This window comes from Herpailurus yagouaroundi, unplaced genomic scaffold (genome assembly GCF_014898765.1).
Source record: "Herpailurus yagouaroundi ecotype Mexico unplaced genomic scaffold, PumYag 208, whole genome shotgun sequence".
NCBI classification, from domain to species: Eukaryota; Metazoa; Chordata; class Mammalia; order Carnivora; family Felidae; genus Herpailurus; species Herpailurus yagouaroundi.
Genome location: NW_024412439.1, coordinates 8,890,062 through 8,917,572, shown reverse-complemented (window position 1 = coordinate 8,917,572; position 27,511 = coordinate 8,890,062). Strand labels below are relative to the sequence as shown.

General features: G+C 46.2%; 1 protein-coding gene across 1 annotated transcript in view; it reads right to left on the bottom strand.

The window, feature by feature from the left end:
* Window positions 1-27,511, bottom strand: part of STX8 (syntaxin 8) — a 259,347-nt gene that overhangs the window by 92,945 nt on the left and 138,891 nt on the right. The window contains exon 7 of the mRNA XM_040453213.1: window positions 9,268-9,369. Within this exon, the coding sequence (XP_040309147.1) occupies window positions 9,268-9,369 (102 nt within the window). The remainder of the gene's footprint in view (window positions 1-9,267; window positions 9,370-27,511) is intronic.

The window sequence follows — 27,511 nt, the reverse complement described above, 5'->3', positions numbered from 1 at the left end:
CCAGGAAAGAGAAACTGAGTGTCACGAGGCGAACACACAGACCTTGAGCTCCGGGTGAGCCCGGGTCTGAGACGCACAGCAGCTAGTTGACCATGAAGCTGTCCGAGAGAGCAGGTCAAGAAGCTTAAAGAAGTGTCAGGGGCAAAAGGGCAGAGGGCTGAGCCCAAAGTGTTGTCTTCGGGAGAGGCGGGAAGAGGACAAGCAACGCAAGCCTAAAGGGGGCTGGGTTTGCAGCCTGGGCCCCCCCCTGAGCTGGCCCCGGCCTCACAGCCATGCCTCTCCGGCAGGCACCCTTGGGCCCAGCCGGCCGGCCCCATTTCTTGCTTGGGAAACCGAGGGTCGTCTCGGGGCTTTGTGCCTCCTGCAAACCTACTGCCTGGGATGCTAACCCACCTCTGTTAGATTCCCACTCAGCTTTCCAGAACGAGGGGCCCCATGAGGCCGCTTCCACGGCGTCCTGCGAACACCCAGGAGTCTTCATCGTGGGGCCCCAAGCTTGCTGCCTCCCTCTCCGGCTGAGAGCTCCCCAAGGCGGGCCACCAGGCCTTCCCGGCTTCTCCTTCTCGGTGCCCGGCAAGTACGAGAAAAAAGGAAGGGAAGGGCTGAGCAGCTGGGGCGGCAGGGCGGACTTTGGGATGACGCCGTGCCACGGGAATCAAGGAAGAAGAGGGACTTCCGGTGGACAGAACCTTCTGGAATACCAGAAGTTATTCAAGAAGAGCGAGGGTGGGGGAGAGTGGCACTGGATCTGAGCGACATGCCGTCGCTGAGAAGTCCGAGTGGGGGACTGGAAAATAATTTGACGATTACCTATCAACATGGCTCCCACCCTGGGCCTCGGTCAATCTGCTTGGGAAATAAGTAACGTTGTTATAATAAGTAATGGGCACGTTTTGTTTTGTTTTCTTTTTTCCTGGCTGTCCAGATCCCACCTCTGGTTCCATTTTGAGGGCACTCCTATCACACGGAGTTCAACACGGCCAGATTCCTTCCCTGTCGGTGGCCTCCCGCCTCCCGTCCCCTCTCTAGGCTCAAACAACCTCCCAGTCAGGGCCTCCTCGAGATAAGACAGCCAGACCCAGTCTGTGATTCTGGTCCTGGAAGCATCCTAACCGAGACCCTACATGACAGGGAAAAATCCTACATATGGAAAGAAGCTTGATGTAACACAGCATTACGTATACAGCAAAAATGAGGAAACAATCTGAAAGCCCCAAACAAGACCGTCCTAAGGAAATGACGGTAGAATAGAATGTTTGACAGAATGTTACCAATGCTACCAAAAGGAAAAAGGGCTTATAATAAAATGTTAGAAAGAAAGGTTAAAATAGAGTATTGCCATCACCCTTATAACAATGCTATGGGTAGAAAAAATGACTGAAGACGCTAAAATATTAAGACAGAAATACATTTTCCTTGAAATGTCAAATAATATTTAAATTACAGAAGTACTACAGGCACAGATCATCTCTGGCCACCCGGCTCCGAGCCTGACCCGCTCACACCGCTCTGAGGGAACACTGTCGGCTACAGATGTTCTAGCAAACACCCCTCTACAGATCTGACACGCGTCTTCCCACCTTCCCTCTGCCCCTCCCTCCTTCCTTTCTTCCCTCCCTCACACGGGATCACGGAAGATGCGTCCTGCTCACTTTGGGTTTTCACTTCACCAGACCCTGGGGACGTCTATCCCCCCTCACTCCTCAGACCTCTGCCCCCGCGTTGTGTCCTCTTAAACCCGGGAGCCCCTAAGCTGACGGCGATCCTTCTCCGCCGGGGCTCCCTGCAGTCCCTGGGTCCTTCTCCTCCACTCTAGGGTGCCCGGGACAGGAAGGGCATGAGCCCACCCACCTTTCTGCTCCAGTAACTGAGCCCAGCACCTGGCATACGGATGTCGCTCATTGTTAACAGGGAAGAAGGAAAGAATACACAGACAGGAGATGCAGCTTGAGGACAAGGTGGCCTTTTTTTTTTTTTCCATTTCTAAGTTTATTTATTTATTTTGAGAGAGACAGCATGAACGGGGGAGGGGCAAAGAAATAGGGAGACCAAGAAATCCCAAGCAGGCTCCGCGCTGTCTGCCTGGAGCCCGATGCGTGGCTTGAACTCACGAAACTGTGAGATCCATGACCTGAGCAGAAACCAACGGAGCCACCCAGCTGCCCCCCAGGGGGCTTTGAAGGCTGACATCCCTTAGCGGAGGAGCTGGCATTTCTCCATGGACACTGAGCGAAAGACGACATTGGGGAACAGACACGGTCACACGTGTGTGTCAAGAACACGGGAGCTCAAGAATTTAACTGGATTATCCCAAAGAAGGAGGATAAAAGAAAGAAGCAGGAGAAAGGCCAGAAGAGTATTCTTGAGAAGCAGCAAGAGAAAGAAAAGCTCCGTAATCAGATCTCTAATTATCTGTGTTTGCCGGTAGGGCTTTAAAGGCCATTCCTTGGGAGATTACATTGTCTCCGAGGTCGGTTAAATAAACCAGACAACCCAGAACTCAGTTTTCTACCTATGTTGTGTTAGCTTCCGAAGAGCTAATGGAAGAAAAAGTACGTTCACGCCACCCAAAGGGACGGCGGCGCCTTCCGCGCCCCACTACGAGTGGCACCTACCGACTCATGCCCGGGAATGGCTTCCGCCACAAGATCACAAATTTCAGTTTATTTGAGAGAAAGCAACTCTTTCTCATCCAGTGAGGACATAAAAACCTAGCTTCAGAACATCGCTGCCCAACTTACTCAGGCCAGCACTGTTCTCCTTAAAAGCCCTTCTGCACACCGGCCTCCTCTGAGTCTTAGTTCACGAAGGCGGCTCTCGGCCACCGCTGGAAACCCGCGCTTTCGCGGCGCTGGCGTCTACTGAGGAGGCACTACAACCAGTCCCGACGCCGCCCAGCTGGCTCTCACTCCGTCTGCACAACAGCCATGCAGACTGGTCATTATTCCCCTTGTTTTATAAAGAAGGAAGCGGGGCCTCACAGAGGGCATGCCCTCTGAGTCACCCCGGGGCCTAAGCGGCCAAGCCCACGCTGTGACCCAGCTGTGGCTCCACACCCATGCTGTGGCTTCCCTAAGACCAGCAGGTTCCCAAACGCGGAAGGGTAACCCCCAAGGGGTCCGGGCTGAGACGGTGCTAACGCAGGGTCGGCCGGGCTGATTGCTCACCGCGTCGCCGAAATGCTGCTCAAATCACAATCGGTGTGCTTGCACAACATTACGTAATAGTCAATATGCTGAGAAGCAACCGAGCCCCTCAGCCCAAGTCATTCAGAACACTCAGTCTGGCCTCTCACAATTGGCTCTGTCCGTCAGACTCAGACGAGGCTCTATTTTGAATTCTAATGAGGACGAGGCACTCTGAATATTTAACCGCGATCACAAAGATCTTGCTTTCGTGGAGACGTCCTGATACAAGTAACAGATCGGAAAGTACGCGTAGGTACCGGTGGAAAACACCAGGCTGATTTGTGTTTGGAGGCGGGAAAAAGACAGTATTGCTTTCGACTGGACTCGATTTGGGGGGCGGGGGGAGGGGCAAGGGAAAGGGAGGAAGAGCCACACAAAGATCTCAGCAAAATTTTTACAGCCCGGGCTCATGAGTGAAAGGTTCACAAAGAGGTGCTTGAATCCTTTGTTAACAAGCACACAGACAAATTCATCACCAGGCCCTTCTGTGTGGCCCCCTGGCAATTCGGTCTGGATGAAGAACTGGAAATTTCCTCACTGCGGAAGCATCTATGACTTATATATGTATCAGATCGGTAAGGAAGACACACTAAGGGTAGGGAAACAAAAGACCGTTTCACGGTTCACAACCTTCTGCACTCAAAATGATGATGTGCTGGCCGCCACCCTCAGCTCGCTCGAGTCCCCAGAGTTAAACAAATGGAGTGCCATGTGAACAGTAACCCAGGGACACTTGAGGGACTCACTTAACTCCCTACCCCACAAACAGTTAAAACACACCCACCTGAAGCTTCACGTGCATGTCTGCTAATGTGGAAACGATCAATCGAGCCTTGCATGTGGGAAGTGCAGGGGATCAACTCTTTGCTATATGTCCCAGGCACCTGGAACAAGCCCTCGGGGGGGGGGGGGGGCGGGGGGGGAGCGTTCTGGGTTCCTTCCTTCCTTCTTTCCTCCCTCCCTCCTCCCTTCCTTCCTCCCTCCCCTCTTTCTTTTTTCTTTTCTTTTTTTCTTTCTCTCTCTCTCTCTCTCTCTTTCTTAGAGAGAGAGCGTGAGCAGGAGAAGGGCAGAGGGAGGGAGAGAGAATCTCCTTGCTGAGCATGGAGCCTGATGTGGGGCTCGATCCCATGACCCTTGGATCAGGACCTGAGCTGAAATCAAAGAGTCGGATGCTTAACCAAATGAGTCACCCAGGCGCCCCAAACCTCTCTTACAAAGATCCTAACGTAACCTCCGTAGCATCTGGATATCCTCTTGTAAATGCTAGCTAAAGCTTACATAAAGGCAATATGGTTTACTTTTTTTGTACCTATCCCCCTGGTTGATTCTCTCTGCTTCTATGCTACCAAATATGTCCACTGGGTTTTGAATTTCAGGTTTTTATTTTATTTTTTTCCTAGGAGCTAGATTTTGGTCCCTTTTCAAATTTTCTGTTACTTTTTATAGTTTCCTATTTTCTGAAGATCCTTTCAAGCCTGTCATTTCTTTCTTTAAATATAATAAGCATAGTTAATTTTATCATCTGTGCCTGATAATTCTAATACTGAGAGTCAGTGCAGATTGATTTCTGTGGTCTGCTGCTGGTTGTGGCTCATGTTGTGTTGTTTCCATGTCTGCTAGGTTATCTTTGACTGCGTGCTGGTCACCGCCCTGAAAATTTGGTTTGGCTGATTCTTAGAGACCTGATAAATACACCCTCCTCCAGACAGGCGTTTCATTGTTTTCACCAGGCACCTGTCACTCTAGCACATGAATCTGCCCCAAACCAAATGCAGAGTATGGGGTTTCCGGCCCATCCTGAGTATAGATGCCCATGACGTAATTCCTTTCTATGCCCACAACTTGTCAGAACTATGGTTTTGTCCTTGTCCTTCTCAGTCTTTTCAGTGCCAAGGGCACCTTACTTCTGGTTCACTTTTACCCTAAGGGTATATCTCTCTGGAGACCCACTTCATTGGGAGAAGGGTCCCCTACTACACTCTTCAACTGGGGTGGGTCCAGGGCTGTAACTTCTACCCCACTTGCCTGCCCCTCTCAGGCTACAGAAGTCCCTGACTCCTGCCCACAAATGGGCTTTATCAGGAAAATAATCAAACTACTAGAAAGTACTAAGAGTTTAAGGACTGGAAGCAAAACAAAAGGACAGGTTAATATGGTGGTCCCTTAAAAAATTAAACGCTGAATTACTATTTGATTCAGCAATGTGACTTCTGAGCAGGATTTGAATCGATGCTTGTACACCTGTTCATAGTGACCTCATTCACCACATTAGCCAAAAAGTCCACGGACAGATAAACAGATAAACACTAACAGGTAAAATGTGGTGTGTATACGTATGTATATATACATATACACATATATACATATACACATATATACATATACACACACACATCTACACAGACACACACACACACACACACACACACACACACACACACACACACTGGAATATTATTCAGCCTAAAAAAGGAAGGAATTTGTGACACACACTAGAGCATAGAGGACTCCTGAAGACATTATGCTGAGTGAAATAAGCCAGACACAAAAGGACAAATACTGTATGAATTTACTCAAGTGAGATACCTGGTGGCATCCAATTCATAGAAAAAGAAAGTACAACGGCGGCTGATGGGGGCCGGCTGGAGAAGAATGGGGAGCTAGTGTCGAATGGTGGCAGGGTCACAGTTGGGAAAGATGAAAAAGTTCTGGGGACAGACGCTGGAGACAGTTTCAGGACAACATGAATGTACTCAAAGCCACGGAGCTGCACGCTTAAAAATGGTTACGAAGGCAAATTTTGTGTCATGTACATTTTACCGTGATATTTTAAGTTAGGTTAGTTTGGGCGAGGGCTGCTAGAGCCACTCAGTCAATTCCACAGGGTGTCGTAATTTCACAGGCTTCATATTGATCAGTGGGAGACTCAGAAGTTAATTGCAGGGGTCATTAAACCAGTCTGGCCTCTCTAGAGCTTTGGAGGCCGCGGGATAAACCTCGGTCAACATGCAAAAACTAGTGCTGCTTGCCAACAAACAGAGATGTAACGATAGATTTCCCTGTAAAAAATGTAAATGCAATAATTTTCCTTTAACGGTATCAGGCATTGGAAATACTATAAGGTTGGTTATTTGGGTGTGGATCGACAATACTTAGGACACTGCCTAGGAAAGATTAGGGGCAAAAAATTGATGGGATAAGAGAAAGAATTCTCTTTAGAGTAGTTCCACCGAAAGAATAAAGAAATGTCTATTTAACAATGCTGTATCACTGGACTTCTCCCTTCTGAGTCCCTACATATACGGTTGACCCAACACAGGTTTGAACTGTGCAAATTGACTTATGCGTGGATTTTTGTCAAAAATACAGTGCAGGACCGTAAACGTGCTTTCTCATCCTTATGAGTTTAACATCTCTTCTCCGGCGTACTTTATTGGAAGACAGGAGCACAAAATACATGTAAGGTACAAAATATGTGTTAACTGTTTATGGTATCAGGAAGGCTCCAGGTCAACAGCAGGCTATTAGTAGTTAAGTTTTGGGGAGAGTCAAACGGGATACGCAGGGGGCACCTGGGTGGCTCAGTCAGTTAAGCATCTGACTCCGGCCCAGGTCATGATCTCACCGTGTGCGAGATCGAGCCCCGTGTCAGGCTCTCTGCCGTCAGCACAGAGCCCGCTTCGGATCCTCAGTCCCCTGCTCTCTCTGCCCCTTCCCTGCTTGCGCGCTCTGACTCCTTCAAAAATAAACCGACTTAAAAAAAAAATGTATATGTAGATTTCTGCCTGCACAGGGGGGTCAACACCCCTGACCTCTGCACTGTTCAAGAGCCAACAGTAATTCTACTACAGATTATGTATAATTAAATATAAATGGCACGAGACAAATTTACAGTTAACTTGTTTTTAAAATGCCAAGTTTTAGAAGCATGTATTTTAGTAATTGTGGGAGTTTCTAAATTTCTTCTATTAAAAAGAGATATTTAGAGTTCAAGTCAGATGATTTGATGCACATTTCTGGGTGTAAACGCCAACACCAAGCAATACCGTAAAATAAGAAACTGGCAGCAGAAGTAACATTCCTCGCTGTGACTTCATGAGTAACACGTGCTGAGGGCCACTGCGTTGCAAATACAAAAAGCTTACCCACACATCCATATACACGGTCATTCCAAACTAACAGCAACATGACTGCTTTGCACGTAAAAGAGACTTCAAGAAAGCTGTCCCTGAATCGGGATGACTGTTCCTACTTTAGAAGCACAGAGATGAGAGCTAATCCTTGCTCACAGCTTACTATGTGCCAATACCACACTAAATGCTACAAATCTGTCTCTGTGTATATATCTACATCTATATCATCTGTAACTAAACCTGTATCTTTATCTTTATCTATATTAATTCATTTATTCCTTACAACAACCCTGTCGGGTATTTACCATTAGCATTCCCATTTCAAAGATGGGAAAACCGAGGCAAAGGGGAGCTTGGGTTTCTCCAAGGTCGCATAGTCGGTGAGGGGTGCCGCTGGGAGGCAAGTCCAGGCTCTAGGGCCCCCACTCTTAACCACCCCACTGCAGGGCCTCTCTGCGTAAATATGGACAGTCAGGGAAGACGGCCAGCGTTAGACGCTTCACCTGTTCTACACGGTTTAATGTTGATAACCAGGTTACCCACTCTTTTACACGTGGGGGAAGTGAGGCTCAGCAAGACTAAGTTCCTACAGAGATCAAGGCAGTTGGAGTTGGAGGTGGGAGTAAGCCTGCATCTCCCTGTCTCCAAAGTTTCAGGATCTAGCACCGAACGAAGTCCCCGTGGAGCAAGGTCACATGAGAAGGTTGGTAAAGTGAAGAGCAAGGATGTGTTGCTTTTGCAGGATGCAGAGGCACAGGGTGTCTGCTATCTGGTGGATGAGAATTCCGGGGCTGGGGAATGCAGGCACGTGATCACAGGGGAGCAGGGAGGTCCCTCAGACTTCTACTTCCTGAGGTTCCAGAGGCCTTAGCTACCTCCTCAGTCACCCTGTTGTTCTAGACGTCTGTCGAACCAGCACACCAGGTAAAGAAGGTAATGCTTCTCAAGCTACACATCTCCGGTGACCTTCGCACAGAGGATCCTCGATCTAAAACTGGGTACGGATCAGAGGGATCCATTGTATTTTTCACATCGAAAGGGCTAAGAGGCAAAGCGTGTGCTCCGATCACCAGTGTTCTGAGGGCTATTATAGTTTTGTTTCCAATAAAGGTATCAGCTTTATAAACCTGGTGCACCTTTGTGGGAGGAAGCACCCAGTAACTGTCGCTTTGGTCAGTACCACTGTCACTACCGTTTATCATCACTTACCTTTGGGCGAAGCACCACGCACAGGCAACACGGAATTCAAACCTCACAAAAATCGGCATTGGAGCTTCGGGTGAATGGTAAGTACCTATGTCTGAATTGCCTGCCGTCCTTGTCAAATAATGAACATCCATTCCAGCCCTACTTAATCAGAATCTCTAGGGCAGGGCCAACGGGTCAGTGTTTCAAGAGCCACGCCAACTGATTCTTGTCTTGGCACAGATAGCCCCATTTTATGCACAAGGTATCAAGCAGTAAAGTGACTGCCAAAGACTAACATCACTGAATATAGGATGCGAACTCCACCAGACTTCAGAACCTGGGCTCTTAACCGCTCTGGAGTTCAAGCTTCAACCATGAAGCTTCCAAGTAGAAAAAAGGCACAAAGTAAGCAAGATCGCCTTCAACACCTGCGATCATCTACCAGCAGCGACCTGCCTACTGTCACACGATTTCCCAAACTGGTTTTCTCTGTAAGCATACAGAGACAGATCCTATTTTAAATCTAAAAAAAAAAAAAAAAAATTAACAGTGCATTATACTTCTCCTATGCTCGTAATCCTTCATTTTCACAAGATTTGGGGCTCTTTTAGCGATTTCAATGCTTCATCAAAAGGGACTGTCTGCAATAGAAGAGCAGCCAAATCCCTGTGGTAATTAGAGAAACGCAGGCAACTGAAAGCAGAGTCAATGCACAAGTGATGATGGGAGGCAGAACGGTAAGTGTAGAGATCCCTTACCGCAAGACGTTGACTTTCTGTCCACTATGTTCATACGCCTGGTCTCCGTGCGGAGTTTCCCGTCTGTGTTCTCCACCAGGTTGGCGAGGTCATCAATTATCTCTAGGAAGGAAGACAGAGATGCATGGTTAAGACTCTAGAAACACCCAGGCTCACATCAAAGTATCACAGCGGTGGGGCGCCTGGGTGGCGCAGTCGGTTGAGCGTCCGACTTCAGCCAGGTCACGATCTCGCGGTCCGTGAGTTCGAGCCCCGCATCGGGCTCTGGGCTGATGGCTCAGAGCCTGGAGCCTGTTTCCGATTCTGTGTCTCCCTCTCTCTCTGCCCCTCCCCCCGTTCATGCTCTGTCTCTCTCTGTCCCCAAAAAATAAATAAACGTTAAAAAAGTATCACAGCGGAGGCCGGCCTCCCTACTGATAATTCTCTCACGTGCAGTGAGGGGAAAGGTAAAGAGCTCATGTGTGTTCTTTGGAAACTGCAATCCTGATTTATAAGAGGTGGTGGTGGTGGTGGTGGTGCAGGGCTGTGGGAGTCGTAGCAAAGGGAAAAACCGATTGAATGCAAGTCTGGAACACAGAGGAGGAATGTCAGAAGTTCCGGGGAAGAAAAGCAGGACCCAGCAAAGTTATGCCCAGCCACACTGTCATGCCAGCTTTATGGCAGATGGACTACAGGAGATCATTTCTTGTTTCTTATGTTTGTATTCTAATTATTTTCTTGCATGCTTTCTTTGGTGGGAAGAGTAGGACAGGGTCCTTCTTGAGAAAACTGCTTGATGACGAAATCTGGCCAACCAAGGGGTGAAAAGAAATAAAGAACTCTAGGATAGAAGAAGCCAGAGACCATGACCTAAGAGATGGTGGAGATAGCTGGAGCCATCTAAATACTGAGTTGGGAATCAGCAGATACAGGGATTACGTTACAAAAAGGTAGACAAATGTTGTAAACAGCGACGATGTAATTGTAACCGAAATCAGGAAGCAGTTGGGAGGCTGCGTGGTGGGAGAAAGGTGGAAAGAATTTGAAGGTGTTAATTTCCCCATCATGCACAGCAGAGTCCCATCAAGCTGTGGAAAAGCAAAACACAGACCTATGGCTTTTCAAAATCACCAAAGCTTCAGTGCTTTAGGTAATTTTTTTTGTTAACCTTAGATAGATCTTTTAGTAATTACCATCTCTTGTAAAGAATCCTCTACCGTGAAGTTGAGTTTTTTTTACGCTAATTGTCTTCTTTTAAGATTGAATTATTAGAGTTGATACTATGGTAATCTCCTTAAAGTGAAATTAAGCTCTTAGTAACACTTAAAATAGGACATATAGCATAATCCTAATGATGTAAAATTACTTCTAGCCGCCCTTTCATATGGACAAACCTACAAGGATATATCTGGATGATGGGAAGGATGATTATTTCTAGGTGGTGGGATCCTGGGTGAGCTTCCTTGTGTTTTCTGAATTGTGTGAATTTCCTCTAATGAGTACATAGTCCTTTTTTATTTTTTTATTTATTTATTTTTTTACATTTATTTATTTTTGAGAGACAGAGCATGAGTAGGGGAGGGGCAGAGAGAGGGAGACACAGAATCGGACGCAGGCTCCAGGCTGTGAGCTGTCAGCACAGAGCCCAACATGGGGCTCGAACCCACGAACCGTGAGATCATGACCTGAGCCGAAGTCAGACGCTTAACCGACTGAGCCACCCAGGCCCCCCACATAGGACTTTTTCAGTTTTGGTTCCCTTTCTTCCTTCTTTCCCTCTCTTCCTCTTTTTTTTTTTTTCTTTCTTTTAAGTGAGTGCTTTAGAGATCCATTGTCCAATATGAGTCACTGCTTCTGTTAAAGAATTAAATAAAACAAGGTAATCAAAGAAAGTTTTCAGAATGATGCTGGAGCTGTGTTTTAATTTTTGTTTACTTAGGCATTTTGAGAGAGAGAGAGAGAGACAGAGAGAGAGAGAGACAGAGAGAATAGAGCCAGCGTGAACAGGGGAGGGGCAGAGAAAGACGGAGAGAGAGAAACTCAAGGAGGCTCCACAGGGTCAGCACAGAGTCCAACACAGGGCTTGATCTCGTGAACTGGGAGATTATGACCTGAGTCGAAATCAAGGGTGGGTCGCTCAACTGACTGAGCCACCCAGGTACCCCTGGAGCCGAGTTTTAAAGGCCGTGGGCGTAAAGAAGCAGGAAGACGGCACTGCTCGCGGGAAGAAACAGCATGTGGAAGGCACGGAAGAGGCGGCCGCTCCTCCTGGGCTCCATTTCCTTGCAGACCCGTATGTTTTGTATTCTAATTACTTGCTTGCCTGCCTTTCTTTGGTGGGAAGAATAGGACAGAGAGGCTCACTTTCCTTCATTGCTCTACCTGTGATGCCCAGTGGAATGTCTAGTACACAGCCAGATAAAATAAACACAAAGCGATGGAGGCAACGAATGGACAGAGTCTAAAAGAGAGACAGAATTTCAAAGTACTTTTCTGTTTCTTAGGCCAGCAGATCTAGGCCAAAACTGTCAAATGGTATCTGTATACGGGCTGCCCGGAAAACTTTTCGCTACCATTTAACAATGCATTTGAGGGTTTTTTTGTTCATTTTGTTTTTAAGTTTATTTATTTATTTGGGACGGGGGAAGGGGCAAAGACAGAGGGAGAGAGAGAATCCCAAGCAGGCTCTGCACTGTCCTCATACACTGTGTGCACGGTGCAGAGCCTGACGTGGGGCTCTGACTCATGAACCGTAAGATCATGACCTGAGCCGAAACCAAGAGCTGGACACTCAACCAACTGAGCCACCCAGGCGCCCCAACAGTGCACTTGTGACTCTCCAGTCAGTGACAGTCTTCTAGTTTTCCTCCCGTCTCCAAGCTCTGCGAAGTGTCTTCTCCCTCTTAAATGCCCACAGTCTCACCCTTCTGTATATTTTTACGCTGTAACACTACCATGGTGATTTTATGTACCTTTCAGTTTCCTCAGTATGTAAATTAAAAACCTGAAAATCTCTGCTGTATATAGCTCCCCAAAATTCTTGACCCAGGCAGCCAAGTGCCTACTGTTTATCCGTACCTTGAAATTCCTACAAATAGCTGAGTCTCAGGGTCTCTAAACTAAACTGTTCATCTTCCCCTACGCCTGACCTCCCCCCTCCGACGGCACCCATCCACGGCACCAACGTTCGCCTGCTGGCCCACGCGAGAAATCTTCAGTCGCTCGGCCTCCCCCTCCCCCGGTCATGCCACTTGAAGCCACTCGACTTGACCCTGCCTCCCGGGATCTCTCAATCTCATGCTTTCTCTTAAACTCTGCTAATATCTCACAAAGTTGTGCCAGTGTTTCTCGAACAATGTCCAAACTTATCCTCCTGTTTCTAGTTCTGCATCTTCTCGTTCCGCCCTCCACACTATAGCCAGGGACGCATTTGGATTTTTTTCATATTTTAACTAGTTAAAACTCAAATTTAAAGCCACTTGTGGGTGGTGACTACTATATCAAACAACGTATCTCTAAAGCAATCATAAAAAAAAAAAAGAAAGAAAGAAAGCCATACATCAATATATAGAGATTTAAACAAACAAACAAAAAAAAAAACAGAGGGAGGGGCTCCTGGGTGGCTCAGTCGGTTGAGCGTCCGACTTCAGCACAGGTCATGATCTCACGGTTCGTGGGTTCGAGCCCCATGTTGGGCTCTGTGCTGACAGCTCAGAGCCTGGAGCCTGCTTTGGGTTCTGTGTCTCCCTCTCTGTCTCTGCCCCTCCCCCACTCATGCTCTGTCTCTCTTTCTCTCTCTGTCTCAAAAAAAAAAAAATAAACATTAAAAAAAATTTAAAAAAACCAACTGTCAGTAAAAAATAGAAACCCAATCCCCAGGGCTCATCTACTCTCACATCTCAAGAGTGTGTTTTTCATTTTAATAAGCTTTCCTGCTTAAGTCACTTGCCTGTGTTGCATGTCTGTCCTTGAATTCCTTCTCGTAACAAGACCAAGAACCTCCAGCAACACCTTTGGGATGGGCTGGGTTGTGGCCCCCAGGGCCCTGGGTCTCCCCGGTCCACCCGGCGACACTTAGAAATAAATCCAACAAAAGATGTGCAAGCCTTGTACACTGAAAACCGTAAACCACCGCTGGTTGAGAGCAGGTTGAGAAATTAGAGACGGGAGTGCTGTACTACATTCGCGGACTGAAAAGACTCCATGTTTTAAAGACACCTGCTGTCTCTCAACTGATCTATAGACTCAGTGTAGCCCCAGTCAAAATCCTGGCAGGTTTTTCATTCACATGTGGAATTTAAGAAACAAAAGAAATGAACAAAGGAAAAAAAAAAAAAAGAGAGAGAGAAGCCAAGAAACACTCTTGACTGCAGAGAACAAACTGATGGTTCCCAGAGGGGAGGTGGGGGTGGGGGATGGGTGAAACAGGTGATGGGGATCAAGGAGGGCACTGGCTGTGCCCAGCGCTGGGTGATGTGTGCAAGTGTTGAACGACTTACCCTGTACCCCTGAAACTACTATTACACTGTGAACCACGCTGGAATTGAAATAAAAAATTCATTAACTCATTCATTAATTTAAAAAATGCTAGCATAAAAAAAAATAACACTGGCAAGCTAATTTTAAAATGTACATGGAAAGGCAAATGGTTTAGAATAGCCAAAATAATCTTGCCAAAAAAAAAAGGAAAAAAGTTGGAGGTACTATACTACCCAAATCCCAGATTTATTATAAATATATAGCAATCAGGACAGTGTGGTATTGGCAGAAGGACAAACAGATTTGTTCTATGTGGACCAAACCAGGGGCGCCTGGGTGGTTCAGCTGGTTGAGTGTCTGACTCTTGATTGCGGCTCAGGTCATGATCTCACAGTGAGTTTGTGAGATCGAGCCCTGGGTCAGAGACTGCTTGGGATTCTCTGTCTCCCTCTGTCTCTCTCTACCCCTTTCCTGCTCATTCTCTCTCTCTCTCCCCCAAAATAAATAAATACACTTAAAAAAAAGGTAAACTAGAAAAAAATTAAGTTTACAATATTCAGATACTCCTAAGATTTTCCAGGAAGGCAGGCAGGCATGCATTCTGGGAAGACGGGGCGAATGCGTTAGAACAATAAAACCGCCAGACGGCAGAGGTCATGTGACCACGCCGCGGTTCCTCCCCTTTTCTCCAGCATCCCTGGCAACAGGAGCAGGCTGGTGAACATTTTGCTGAATGCTCCCAGCCACTGGTGACATGGAAACTCGCGAGAAAAATCACTTCCACGGCTGAGCTGGAGGGTGACTCTCATTATTATAAGGTTCTACCCACTGAGCCGAACACCTGCCCACTTTCACGGTCCGCCAGAGTTATTTCTAGAACACAACACCAGTGTTCCTTCCACAAGACACTTCTCTCCCTCCTTAGTCTTCTCTTCGGGGGGTAAAGACGCTGAGCTGGAAACTTTGGCAGATCCTGAGAGGAAGCAGGTTCAAAAACTTGTGACATCTTGGCGCTTTGGGCATAGTGTTCATCCTACAGTGCCATGTGTGGGCTGGACATGCCACCTCGGTTTTGGTCTGGTGAGGTGAGCATGGAACCCAGATGGGCTTATATACTGGAGCATATGTAAAAGCATATGGTTTGGTTTTTTTTTAAGTCTATTTATTTATTTTGGGGGGAGCAGACAGAGAGAGAGGGAGACCCAGAATCCGAAGCAGGCTCCAAGGTCTGAGCTGTCAGCACAGAGCCCGACGTGGGGCTTGCCTCCCATGAACCGTGAAATCGTGACCTGAGCCGAAGTCGGATGCTTAACCAATGGAGCCACCCAGGCACCCCAAAGCGAATGTTTTTTTATCACCCACTCTCTGTGTCCTATCAGGATATTCCACAGTAATGTGCTTCATACCGTTACTTGGCACAATGCAATTGGTCCACACAACTGATCACAGTCTAATGATTATGTTTTAATGCTGCAGTACGTAATGCGAAACTCAGGCGTCATCAGCCTCCATCACTAAAACAAAGTCAATGTAAAATACTCCTTGTCTGACACTAAACATTTGTCAGTCGTTAAAGGTTAACTGGGTTTCTAGATAGATTCCTTTTAAACTTTATAAATATTTACAACTGAGAGGTAGATCAGGACTTTGTGTGTAGCAGATTAGCTCAGCCAAGATCAGTAGTCAACGCTGAGGGTGTTGATTTTTTGTTTTAAGTTTACTTATTTTCTTAGTAACCTCTACACCCAGAGTGGGGCTTGTACCCACGACCCTGAGATCAAGGGCCGGACGCTCTTCTGACTGAGCCGGCCGGGCGCCCCGAGAGGGTTCTTGTTTTTAATCTCAGACCAAACACAAAGTTTTTCATTGGGTTGCTAAACCTCTTCTGATTACTGATGTGTTGTTTGTTTGTTTACAAAACCAACTCTATTTTTTTTTTTTGAGTGACACAATTATTTAATAGCAGTTTATGAATGACAGGGGGGCCAAAAAAAAAAAAGACAAAAGTTGCCCCAACATCCCGGTAATCACTTCTATGTGTTCTCTTCTCATATTTGACATAAACATATATTTTTATATAATTGCAACACAGAAGCCTTTTGCTCCATTAACATGAGCTCTTTTATGATCTTTCATGTTGCTACACAGTCTCCCTTCACAGTTATAATTTCTAATGGTTACAAAATATTCCTTCCATTAAATAAACATTCATTAAAAATAGCCCACTGTCAGGGACTTAGAATGTTTCTATATTTATACATAATGAGTCAACGAATTCTTTCCTCCATTATCCTTTTCTTCCTTTTGTCTCATTTCCTTACGTTAACACCCTGGGGTTCTGATGGCGGCGTGGACTTGGAAACACATTGCCACGTCAGTTTTTCAAAGGTTTATACTGCCGCAGTGGGTTCGCCCCACTGTGTCACAGCTGCTCTGAACTCCCCAGATTTCCAGGGGCAGGGAGTCCAGGGGGATTCCCACCCTGAAGCCCGCAAGCTGGGAAGTCCCCCAATCAGAGTCTCCTAGCAGCGAATTAAACACAGGTTTCCGAGCACAGGTCGAGAAACGACCCACTGCCTCTTGCAGATTCCGGGCAGTCCCGGCCTCTCGAGAGAGACTGATCTTTCGCTTCCTGGTTAAGTGTGTGCATCTGGGTTCGGAGAAGGAGGCTGTATGTCCATCGTGCGTGGATTCGGGACACCGTGTGCCATTCCGACACGGGGTGGAACAACGGTCAACGTAAAGCGTGACACAAAACCGGCAGAATCAAAAGCGGTAACAAACACAGCGCATCGCACTATCTGACTCCAATTATACTTGTCACTTCTTCCTGCTCTCAAGGACATTGCCAATTACATTCCACATTAAGGCAGACCGCGTGCTGCATGCTTCCAGGATAAGTTTGGTGCTTTTTCATTTTCTTTCTTTTTTTTTTTTTTTCTCTTTGTGCTCACAGTGGAAGGTGGCAGTTGTGAAGTCGTTGTGCTTCTGTGCCTGTGGCTTACACTGCCAGTAACATTTAAAGACAAATGCTAGGACAAACCAGGAGTGAATAAACAGCCCTTCTTGAGGGCATTTGTTTAACCGCCTCCACTCCCTGTAATGGAAATTTAAAATTAGGAGTTGACGGGGGGCGGGGGGGGGCGCCTGGGTGGCTCAGTCGGTTGAGCGTCCGACTTCGGCCCAGGTCGCGATCTCACGGTCCGTGGGTTCGAGCCCCGCGTCGGGCTCTGGGCTGATGGCTCGGAGCCCGGAGCCTGCTTCCGATTCTGTGTCTCCCTCTCTCTCTGCCCCTCCCCCGTTCATGCTCTGTTTCTGTCTCAAAAGTAAAATAAACGTTAAAAAAAAATTAAAATTAAAAAAATAAATAAACAAATAAAATCAGGAGTGGGGGTGGGACCTTTAACAATACTCGGCGCTAGGTGACGATGTCAAATATGTGACAGAAACCAGGAGAAGCAGTAACACTGAGGGCACTCCGTGACAGGGCAGCTGGTGGGGAACTCCAGCACCCCCAAGCTGAGCCTCTGGGACGCACCCAGGCTTTGGAGGCCTCGGAGAAATCCCCATGGCTGCACCTGCTCACATCTTAAGCGGGGGCAGGTGAACGAAAGCCCAGGCTCCTTTCCTTCTTCCCTTCCACCATCAACCGGGGCCTTCCATTCTTCCCTCATCTGGGCCTAAAACCGCAGAGCCAAAGGCCGCCTAAGCTACAAGAACCTTCCCTGCTTCCAACAGTAGACGCATCTCCTTGTGCGAAGAGCAACCAAACGGCAGCAGGTGTAAACAAAGAGCCCCAAAGGAGGGCCCGTCCTCTCCCTTCCTCACCTCGTCTGCCGGAGAAAAGACAATTCCTTCCGGAAAAGGAGAGGTCTTGAGAAAGCGGTTTCTCAAACACAAGATTTCTTAAACACAAGATTCAAGAGGACCGTGAGTGAGTGGCCGCTGGAACACACAGCCATGACAAGGGGAACAAGTCAGGGTTACTGGACACACTGCATCCAGGCAGAATCGCAACTGTCAAATTAAAAACCACAGCGAAGGCACAAATGAAACAGACAGTAATCTACATAAAAGATTTAGACAACAGGTTTGAATGACCTCCCAGACGTCACAGGAAAAGGGCAGAGAGGACAAAATATGGGAGGGGAAAGACCAAAAAGACAGGGACAAAGATCCAGGAAAACAGAAGGACCAACAATGACCAAATAAATAACGATGAGGTGCCTGAGTGGCTCAACCTGTTGAGCGTCCGACTTCGGCTCAGGTCAGGATCTCAAGGTTTGTGGGTTCAAGGCCCGCGTTGGGCTCTGTGCTGATGGCTCGGAGCCTGGAGCCTGCTTCGGATTCTGCGTCTCCCTCTGTCTCTGCCCCTCCCCTGCTCACGCTCTGTCTCTCTCTTGCTCTCAAAAATAGACATTAACTAAATAAATAATATAATATAATATCATCAATTTTCCTTGAGCTGAGAAAACATTGGAGTCTTCGTATCAAAGAAACTCACTGAGCTCTGACTGACATTCTTCAAAAGGGTCTGGAAATATCTCATGAAATTTCTGAACTTCAGAAAAAAAAAAAAATTCTGAGGCACTCAAATGGTAGGCAGGGAAGATTACCAGCTTCCGAAATTGAGAAAATGAGAGAAAATTAAACTGGCATCGGGCTGTTCCTGTAAAACACGGAATATCTTAGTAAAAAGGTGTTGAGGGATACAGGCTGTGACCTATGGATTCAAAGTCTAGCTAATGTATAAAGCATGTGACAGTAATTCTTGGAGTAGTCTACAAAGTTACCAATCAGGTCTTTGGGGCCCCGGAGTCACCCCAAGCCTTTGGCCAGGGTTTCACCCAGCTACCACTCAGTCCTCCTCCAGCTCCCTCTTCCCAGGTTGCAGTGACGTGCTCCCCTTCAGGGCAGCACAGAACCTGCTCCAAATCCTTACCTGCCCGCCCATCTTTAACCTTAGTGCATTGCAAAAGCACCTGAGCTGCCCAAAGACGTCTGTTTCAAAATCCAGCAAGATCGTCGTCACACGGCAGTATCCCTCGGAGGCTTTTGTCAACCGTCCTGGCTCCAAACTGTCAGAGCACAAACTCAATGGCAGAAAGACCAAGCGGAGTGAAGCACGTATGCAAAATCGCATTCAGTTTAAGAGGGCTAAATGGCCGAGACCATCTGCCCCATGCTGTGCTAATATTCACTGCCTGGGGGTATAATCTATAGCACTAGCTTCCATTTGTAGAAAAAAAAGTATGCGGAAGAATTCAGAGCTAGAGAAAAATATAAATGAATGGTGTGCAAAAATGGGTGGTTATATGTCATATGTGTATGCATGTACGTATGTATGGATATACGTATACAGATGCTTTTGTATGTTTATACGTACACATATATCTATATATCTATATGTATGCATATATATGTACCTATATACATGTATCTTTTTTTTTTAACATTTATTCATTTTTGAGACAGAGAGAGACAGAGCATGAATGGAGGAGGGGCAGAGAGAGAGGGAGACACAGAATCGGAAGCGCGCTCCAGGCTCCGAGCCATCAGCCCAGAGCCCGACGCGGGGCTCGAACCCACGGACCGCGAGATCGTGACCTGAGCCGAAGTCGGACGCTCAGCCGACTGAGCCACCCAGGCGCCCCTATATACATGTATCTTAAGAGATATATTTTACATCTCATTTTTCTAAGACAGAATGGTACATGTGTCTTAGAAAAACATTTTATTTGGGGTGCCTGGGTGGCTCAGTCGGTTAAGCGTCCGACTTCAGCTCAGGTCATGATCTCACAGTTTGTGAGTTTGAGCCCCGCATCAGGCCCTGTGCTGACAGCTCAGAGCCTGGAGCCTGTTTCAGATTCTGTGTCTCCCTCTCTCTCTGCCCCTCCCCGGCTCGCACTCTGTCTCCCTCTCTCTCAAAAATAAATAAAATTTAAAAAATTTTTTAAAAAAGAAAAACATTTTATTTACATACTTATCTGTGTATTTATTTATTTATTTGAGAGGGAGAGAGAGGGAGAGAGGGGGAGGGTGTGTGTATGTGTGTGAGAGTGGGAAGAGGAGCAGAAGGAGAGAGAGAGAATCTTAAGCAGGCTCCACACTCAGCGCGGAGCCCGACATGAGGCTCGATCCCGTGACCCTGGGATCATGACCTGAGGCTAAATCAAGAATTGGACGCTCAACCAGTTGAGCCACCCAGGGGCCCCAGAAAATACATGTTAGAGACAATCATGAATGAATGCTGGAGAAACACCTCAAAACAAAAGAAAGTAATTAAAAGACATTGGTGGGGCAGCTGAAGAAATTTAAACATGGGCTCCATATAAAGCAATAACACCATGTGAGAGTTAGGTCTCTTGCCTCTGATAATGACACCATGGTTATGTAGGAGAACACGCTAATTCTTGGGAAATACCCATTGAGGTATTTAGTATTCACCCGACTTTTATATGGTTTGCTGAAAAACAAAGTATACATAAAAGGAAGAAAACAGATGTAAAATGGTAACAATCAGTGACTCTAGATGAACAGTGACCAGGTGTGTGGGAAAAACACATTCTCAACTTTTGCCGCTGGTTTGAGAAAAATCTTATATATATTTTTAATTAAAAAAAATTTTTTTAATGTTTTTATTTATTTTTGAGAGAGACACAGAGTGAGGAGGGGAGGGGCAGAGAGAGAGGGAGACACAGAATCCGAAGCAGGTGTTCCGGGCTCTGAGCTGTCAGCACAGAGCCCAACGCGGGGCTTGAACCCACCAATGGTGAGATCACGACCTGAATAGAAGTCGGATGCTCAACCGACTGAGCCACCCAGGCGCCCCAGGTTTGAGGAAAATTTTAAATACAAAAAAACCCAAAAGAATAAAAAAGAATAAAAAACATAACATCATAACATCATAATCAAAATGTCCAGGATACAACCCCAAATCACTCAGCCTATGAAAAGCCAGAAAGTTTCCAGCTTCATGATACAAGACGATGCCAGTGCTGCCAACAGATGCCAACGTTGATGGGACACAGGTGGAGTTACTTGGCAAGGACTTTCGAGCTGCTAGAGCGAGCACGCCGCTAGAGTGAGCATGCCCCAGTAAGTAAAAGCGAATACTCGTCAAACAAAGGATAAGGCGGGAAAAAAAAAAAAAGAAAAACTTCGGCAAAGAAATAGAAGATACGGAAAAGAACCAAATGCAAATTCCAAAACTGAAAAACAGAATAAATGAATTAGAAAAAACTCACTGGGTGGGCCGAGCAACAGTATGGAGATGACAGAGGAAAGAAGCAGTGAACTGCAAGACAGGTCAGTAGAAATTTTCTAATCTGCACAAGAAAGAAAGAGCCTCCGTGGGGGGGCAGGGTGGAGGTTGATGAACACAGACTCAGGGAATGGGGCAATGGCAAGAGGTCGAACATTCGAATCATCAGAGTCCCAAAAGAAGAGGAAAAGGGGGTGTGGCAGCAGAAATATTTGAAGAAGGAAGGGCTGATGCTGTCTTAAACTTTGCCAAACAAAACAACAACCCGTAAACCTGCACGTTCAGGAAGCTCAGCAAACCTCAAGCAGGAGAAGCACAGAGAAATGCATGCCTAGACACACACCCAAGCTGCTGAACACTGAAGAAAGACAAGAAAAGAAAAAAGAAAAGGAAAGGAAAGGAAAGGAAAGGAAAGAAAAAAGCAAAGCCCCATAGGGGAGCAAAGATTTGAAAGACTGCGTAGTTCCTACCAGAGATCAGGGAGGCCAGAAGGAAGGGTAACAACAATTTTAACCCGCTGAAAGACAAGAACTGTCAGCACAGAATTCCATATCCGGTGAAAGTCCCCTTGGGGAGTGAAGGAGAAAGAGAGACATTCATTCTCAGATGAAGAAGTGCTAAGAGACCTTGCTGTCAATAAAGTAAGTGCTTCAGACAGAAGGGAAATCACACCAGGGGGCGATCTAGAATGTCAGAAACGAAGGAAAAGCAACAGAAATCTTAAATATCTGGCTAAACAGAGTAGATACTCCTCTGGTTAAGCCTTGTTTTTTTTTTTTTTTTTAATTTTTTTTTTCAACGTTTATTTATTTTTTGGGACAGAGAGAGACAGAGCATGAACGGGGGAGGGGCAGAGAGAGAGGGAGACACAGAATCGGAAACAGGCTCCAGGCTCTGAGCCATCAGCCCAGAGCCTGACGCGGGGCTCGAACTCACGGACCGCGAGATCGTGACCTGGCTGAAGTCGGACGCTTAACCGACTGCGCCACCCAGGCGCCCCTGGTTAAGCTTTTAAGTATCCGTTTGGCAGTTGAAAGTGAAACTCACAATATCTGGTGCTCAGTGCGTAGAAGGGTAATACACAGACAAGAGCACCTTAAAGGGGGCGGGGCAGAGCGGCTGCATGCTGGGAAGGTTTCTCTGCCCTATTTCACGAGGTAAAATACCAGTTCTAAGTCAACGGTAGACTGTTACGTACGTATATCACCATCCCTAGTAACGACGAAGACAGTGAGTACTGGGAGATAGGGTATAAAAAAACACAGGGGCGGCTGGGTGGCTTCGTTGGTTGAGCTTCTGACTCCTGATTTCGCCTTACATCATGATCTCATGGTTTGTGAGATCGAGCCCCGTGTCAGGCTCTGCATTGACAGGGCAGAGCCTGCTTGGGATTCTCTCTCCCTCTCTCTCTGCCCCTCCCTCACTGGTGCTGTCTCTCTCAAATATAAATGAACTTAAAAAAAACACACACACAACAGAAAAATGAAAATGGAATACTAAAGAAGTTCCTACGTATGATCCTATTTGTGTGATGTTCTCCAAAAAACCAGAGTGATGAACAGAGCAGTCAGTGGGGGTGGCAGTCAGTGGGGGAGAGTATGGCTACAAAACGACAGCATGAGGGAGTCTTTGGAGGGACAGCACAGCACTGTCCTGTGTCCCGTTTGTGGTAGCAGTTACATCAAGCTATACGTGGGTTAAAATTCATGCTACACGTACACACACCAAGTCAATGTTGCTGTGTGTTAACTAATTACTTAATTTTTTTAAAGGTTATTTATTTATTCTGAGAGAGGGTGCGAGCAGGGGAGGGGCAGAGAGAGAGAGGGAGAGAGAGAATCCCAGGCTGGCTCTGCCCTGTCAGCACAGAGCCCGACGTGACCCTCGAATCCACAAAACGCAAGATCATGACCTGAGCTGGCGTGGGATGCTTAACCGACTGAGCCACCCAGGCGCCCCTCTGTGTGCTAATTTAAAAATCTGAGTTAAGAAAGACACAGTGAACAAAAAGAAGTACAGGAAAAGGGGAACCTCAGGAACACTAGTGTTTAAAGAATAAGACCAAGGGGTGCCCGGGGGGCTCAGTCGGTTAAGCATCCAACTTCGGCTCAGCTCACGATCTCGCGGTTCGTAGGTTCGAGCCCCGCGTCGGGCTCTGTGCTGACAGCTCGGAGCCTGGAGCTGCTTCGGATTCTGTGTCTCCCACTCTCTCTGCTCCTCCCCTGTTCGTGCTCTGTCTCTCAAAAGTAAATTAAAAAAAAAAAAAAAAGAGTAAGAGCAAAAAGCTAGAAGGAAAGGGGGTGCGGGACAGACCTCGGCTAGTGGAGTGGTGGCTGGGGAGCCAGTGTGGACCGTGCTAAGAACTGCTTCAGCGGAGGGGTGTGAGGGGAGGGAGAGGGCAATTTGCTGGAGTTGCAGGACAGAGAGCACGCCGAAATGTGCGGGAGGGAAGACAGCCAGGCTAGACTAGCTTATTCGGTAAAACCATAACAACAGCTACTAATATTTACTGAAAACTTGCCATGTGCTAAGTCATTGTTTTCCCATACTGCTGCACAGAGTTGGAAAGTGAAAAAAATTCTTCGACACCCCTCAGCATTAATCATTTTACGTAAATTATATAATTAAATGTAACCATCCATGTGGATACCCATTCTTTGTTTACATGGTTCCTTGTTCTGTACTTCTAAACATGAATATTCATATTAAAAATAAAAACTACAGGGGCGCCTGGGTAGCTCAGTGAGTAAAGCGTCCGACTTCAGCTCAGGTCACGATCTCACAGCTTGTGGGTCCGAGCCCCGCATCGGGCTCTGTGCTGACAGCTCAGAACGTGGAGCCTGCTTCAGAGTCTATGTCTCCCTCTCTCTCTGCCCCTCTCCCATTAGTGCTCTCTCTCTCAAGAATAAATAAAACAGGGGCGCCTGGGTGGCGCAGTCGGTTAAGCGTCCGACTTCAGCCAGGTCACGATCTCGCGGTCCGTGAGTTCGAGCCCCGCGTCGGGCTCTAGGCTGATGGCTCAGAGCCTGGAGCCTGTTTCCGATTCTGTGTCTCCCTCTCTCTCTCTGCCCCTCCCCTGTTCATGCTCTGTCTCTCTCTGTCCCAAAAATAAATAAACGTTGAAAAAAAAAATAAATAAATTATCATTTAAAAAAAAAAAAAGAATAAATAAAACATTTTTAAAAAATAAAAAGAGTTAAAAATAAAAATAAATAAAAACTACAAAACTAAGTTTCTACTTAACAGCAATAATTTAATGTTGACAGATAAAGCTTGTGTAGTGAATACTAAATTAGTTAATTCACTGAAACGTGACTATGCACAGACTTCACTACAGGTCCTTCCGGGTTGTCCTCCTATTGTGTAGTCTGATTGTGGAGACACCCTTTGCACTGTGCACAGTGATAGACTTTGGCCTTCCCACGGAAGCCAAGACATCATTATATACTAAGTATACATAGTATGTTATATACTATATATCCCAAGATCTGGGACATTAGACACACAAACACAAGAGTGGGCTGGAATTGCATGCCAAGACACAATACAGCGGTAATACTGATGACCCAGAATATTTTAAAAATTTCTAAACATTCTCGGGGTGCCTGAGTGGCTCAGTTGGTTAAGCGTCCGACTCCGGCTCAAGTCATGATCTCGCGGTTCATGGGTTCGGGCCCCGCGTCGGGCTCTGTGTGGACAGCTCGGAGCCTGGAGCCTGCTTCGGGTTCTGTGTCTCCCTCTCTCTCTGCCCCTCCCCTGCTTGCACTCTGTCTCTTTCTCTCTCAAAAATAAATAAAAATTAAAAAGAAAAAAGTTTTAAAAAATTTCTAAACATTCTCATCAGCACAAGAAACACAAAATTTAAAAAGTCGTTAAAAAAAAAAATCACAGAGCTCAGAGAAGGTGCCATGAGCCCTAATTTGAAGACAGAATCTAAAAGCATAACATACTTAGGTTAGGCATTAAACAACCCCGTGATAGGAACAGAAATGAAGACCTCACCAGTTTTTCTGGACCCTCAATAAAGAATTTATTTTTTAAAAATGTAAGCTACGTCAGAACGCTTGCTGAATAAAATACACCTCCCATTATTTTTGAAAAGCCAGAATCCTGGTGATAATGTGCTCGGTGCTGACTGAATGATTTATACATGATCAACATGTGTTTCCTGGCACCCTGCATGCATAAAAAGGCTACATACTGTATGAATCCAATTATATGACATTCTGGAAAAGGCCAAACTGTCGAGAGAATACAATGATCAGTGGTTGCCAGGAGTTGGGAAGGAAGAGGGGAGGGATGAATAGGTCAATCACAGGGGATTTTTAGCACAGTAAAAATATTCCGCGTGATACGTAACATTACGCAACTGTCAAAACCCAAAGAACTTTATGGCACAAAAAGTGAACCTTAATGAATATAAATTATTAAAAAAAAAATCATTTAGGAGGCTGAAGATTCCAGGAAGGAATACAGACCGTGAGAAGAGAATCTAGCTGTACTATCAAATGTACAAAACAGCATCCCTGAAAGGGGTAGAGAGAAAAGGTGATGATCTAAGTTATGCCGGAAATGAGCAGAATCTGTAAGACTCAAGGCAAAAGCAACTGCATATCAGAACAAAATTGTTTTGATAGTTGAGAAAGTTGTTTTCTGTGAGGATAGGAGTTCACAATTCAGATACTGCTTATCTATGTACAATTAAGAAGATGAACGTGGGGCGCCTGGGTGGCTCGGTCGGTTAGGCATCTGACTCTTGGTTTCGGCTCAGGACACAATCTCATGGTTCGTGGGATCCAGCCCTGTGTCAGAATCCTCTTGCCCTTTCCCTCTGCCCCTCCCCCCCAAAATAAAAAAATAAATTTTTTTTTAAAAAAGGAGATGAATGACAGATGGCTGCAGCCGAATTCTCACTGTTGGGGTGGGAATTTAAGGATAAGCAGGCGGATGAGGCTAGGACAATCCATGTGATAATGATCGAGCTTAGTTTACGATAGATACAAATGGCTACATGTAGATAAGTAAACACACCTAGATCTCTGTGCTTCCTCAATGGAGAAGACACTTAAAACAGCATCACAGTAGCAATGAGCACACTCAGCACCCACACCTTGGTTTCTAATCCCACTCTCCAACAAAAAGAGCCAGGGGCTCTATGGAGAAATGGCTAGTTCTCGGACTGGGGCTGGAAATACACAACAAGAACCTGAAGTATCTGGTGGCACCAGAAACTAAGGAATTTCTTTAAGAAACAAAAAAACAAGGGGCACCTGGGTGGTTCAGTTGGTTAAGTGTCTGACTTTGGCTCAGGTACGTCAAAGGAATACAGGAGCCAACAGACAGAACTGCCAAGGGCCAACACAGGAAAACTTTGAGCAACAAAACAAATAAAGTAGTTCCAGATCATAGCCAATAAAATAATATTCATGCATCCATACAGATATAAACACATGATTGCACAAACTCATAAATGGGAGAGAAGACGCAAAACTCTCACGCAGAATCCCAAATAGTTTGCAGAGATACTCCGTCTTCAATGAGGGGCTGTGGGCTGCAAGTAGTGACTCCCTTCCAAGCTGTAGAGTATGAATTGGGGGTGGGGAAGCTGTAACTTCACAGTGGAGAAGCCTGACAAACACTGCCTCGGCCGGATGACCAAGGTCAACATCCGTAGTCACAAATCATGTTGGTAGCACGTACCCTTGATATGATACAAAGAAAGAGGGGACCACAACTCTATGGTCTTTCTCCCAGAAACCTGTAACCCCAGTCTTATCACGAGAAAAACATCAGACCAAGTCTGGTGTATCCCACACCACCCCTGACCAGTGTCCCTCAAAACTACCAATATCACCAAAAACAAGGAGAGTCTGAAAAACCACTGTAGCTAAGAGGAGCCTAAAGAGACATAATCATGAAAGGTAATGTGGTGTCCAGGATGGGATCCTGGAACAAAAAAAAAGTCAATTCAGTAAAAACTAAGGAAACCTGAATGAACTATGGACTTCAGTTAATAATATATGCATACTGGTTCATTCGATGTACATAAAATGCTAATGTAAGATGTTAATAACAGATGAAACTAGGTGTGGGGTGTTATGGGATCCCTCTTAAACTACCTGCTCAATTTTTCTGCAAATCTAAAACTGTTCTAAAGAACAAAGTCTATTATTTAAAAAAAAAAAACTGTTTCGCTAACATCGTATTTAAAGATGGCACATTAAACACTTTCCCCTAAGATCAGAACAAGGCAAAAATGTTTACTCTCCCCACTTCTAATCAATACTTTGGAAAAATAAGCCTAGAGTTGGAAAAGTAATACTATCCAATCTCAAGATGTCCTGGGGCATCTGGGTGGCTCAGCTGGTTGAGTGTCCAACTCTTTGATTTCAGTTCAGGTCATGAGCCCAGGGTTGTGGGATCAAACCCCAGGCTGGGTTCCATGCTGAGTGTGGAGCCTGATTAGATTCTCTCTCTCTTAAAAAAAAAAAAAAAAAAAAAAACAGGGGCGCCTGGGTGGCG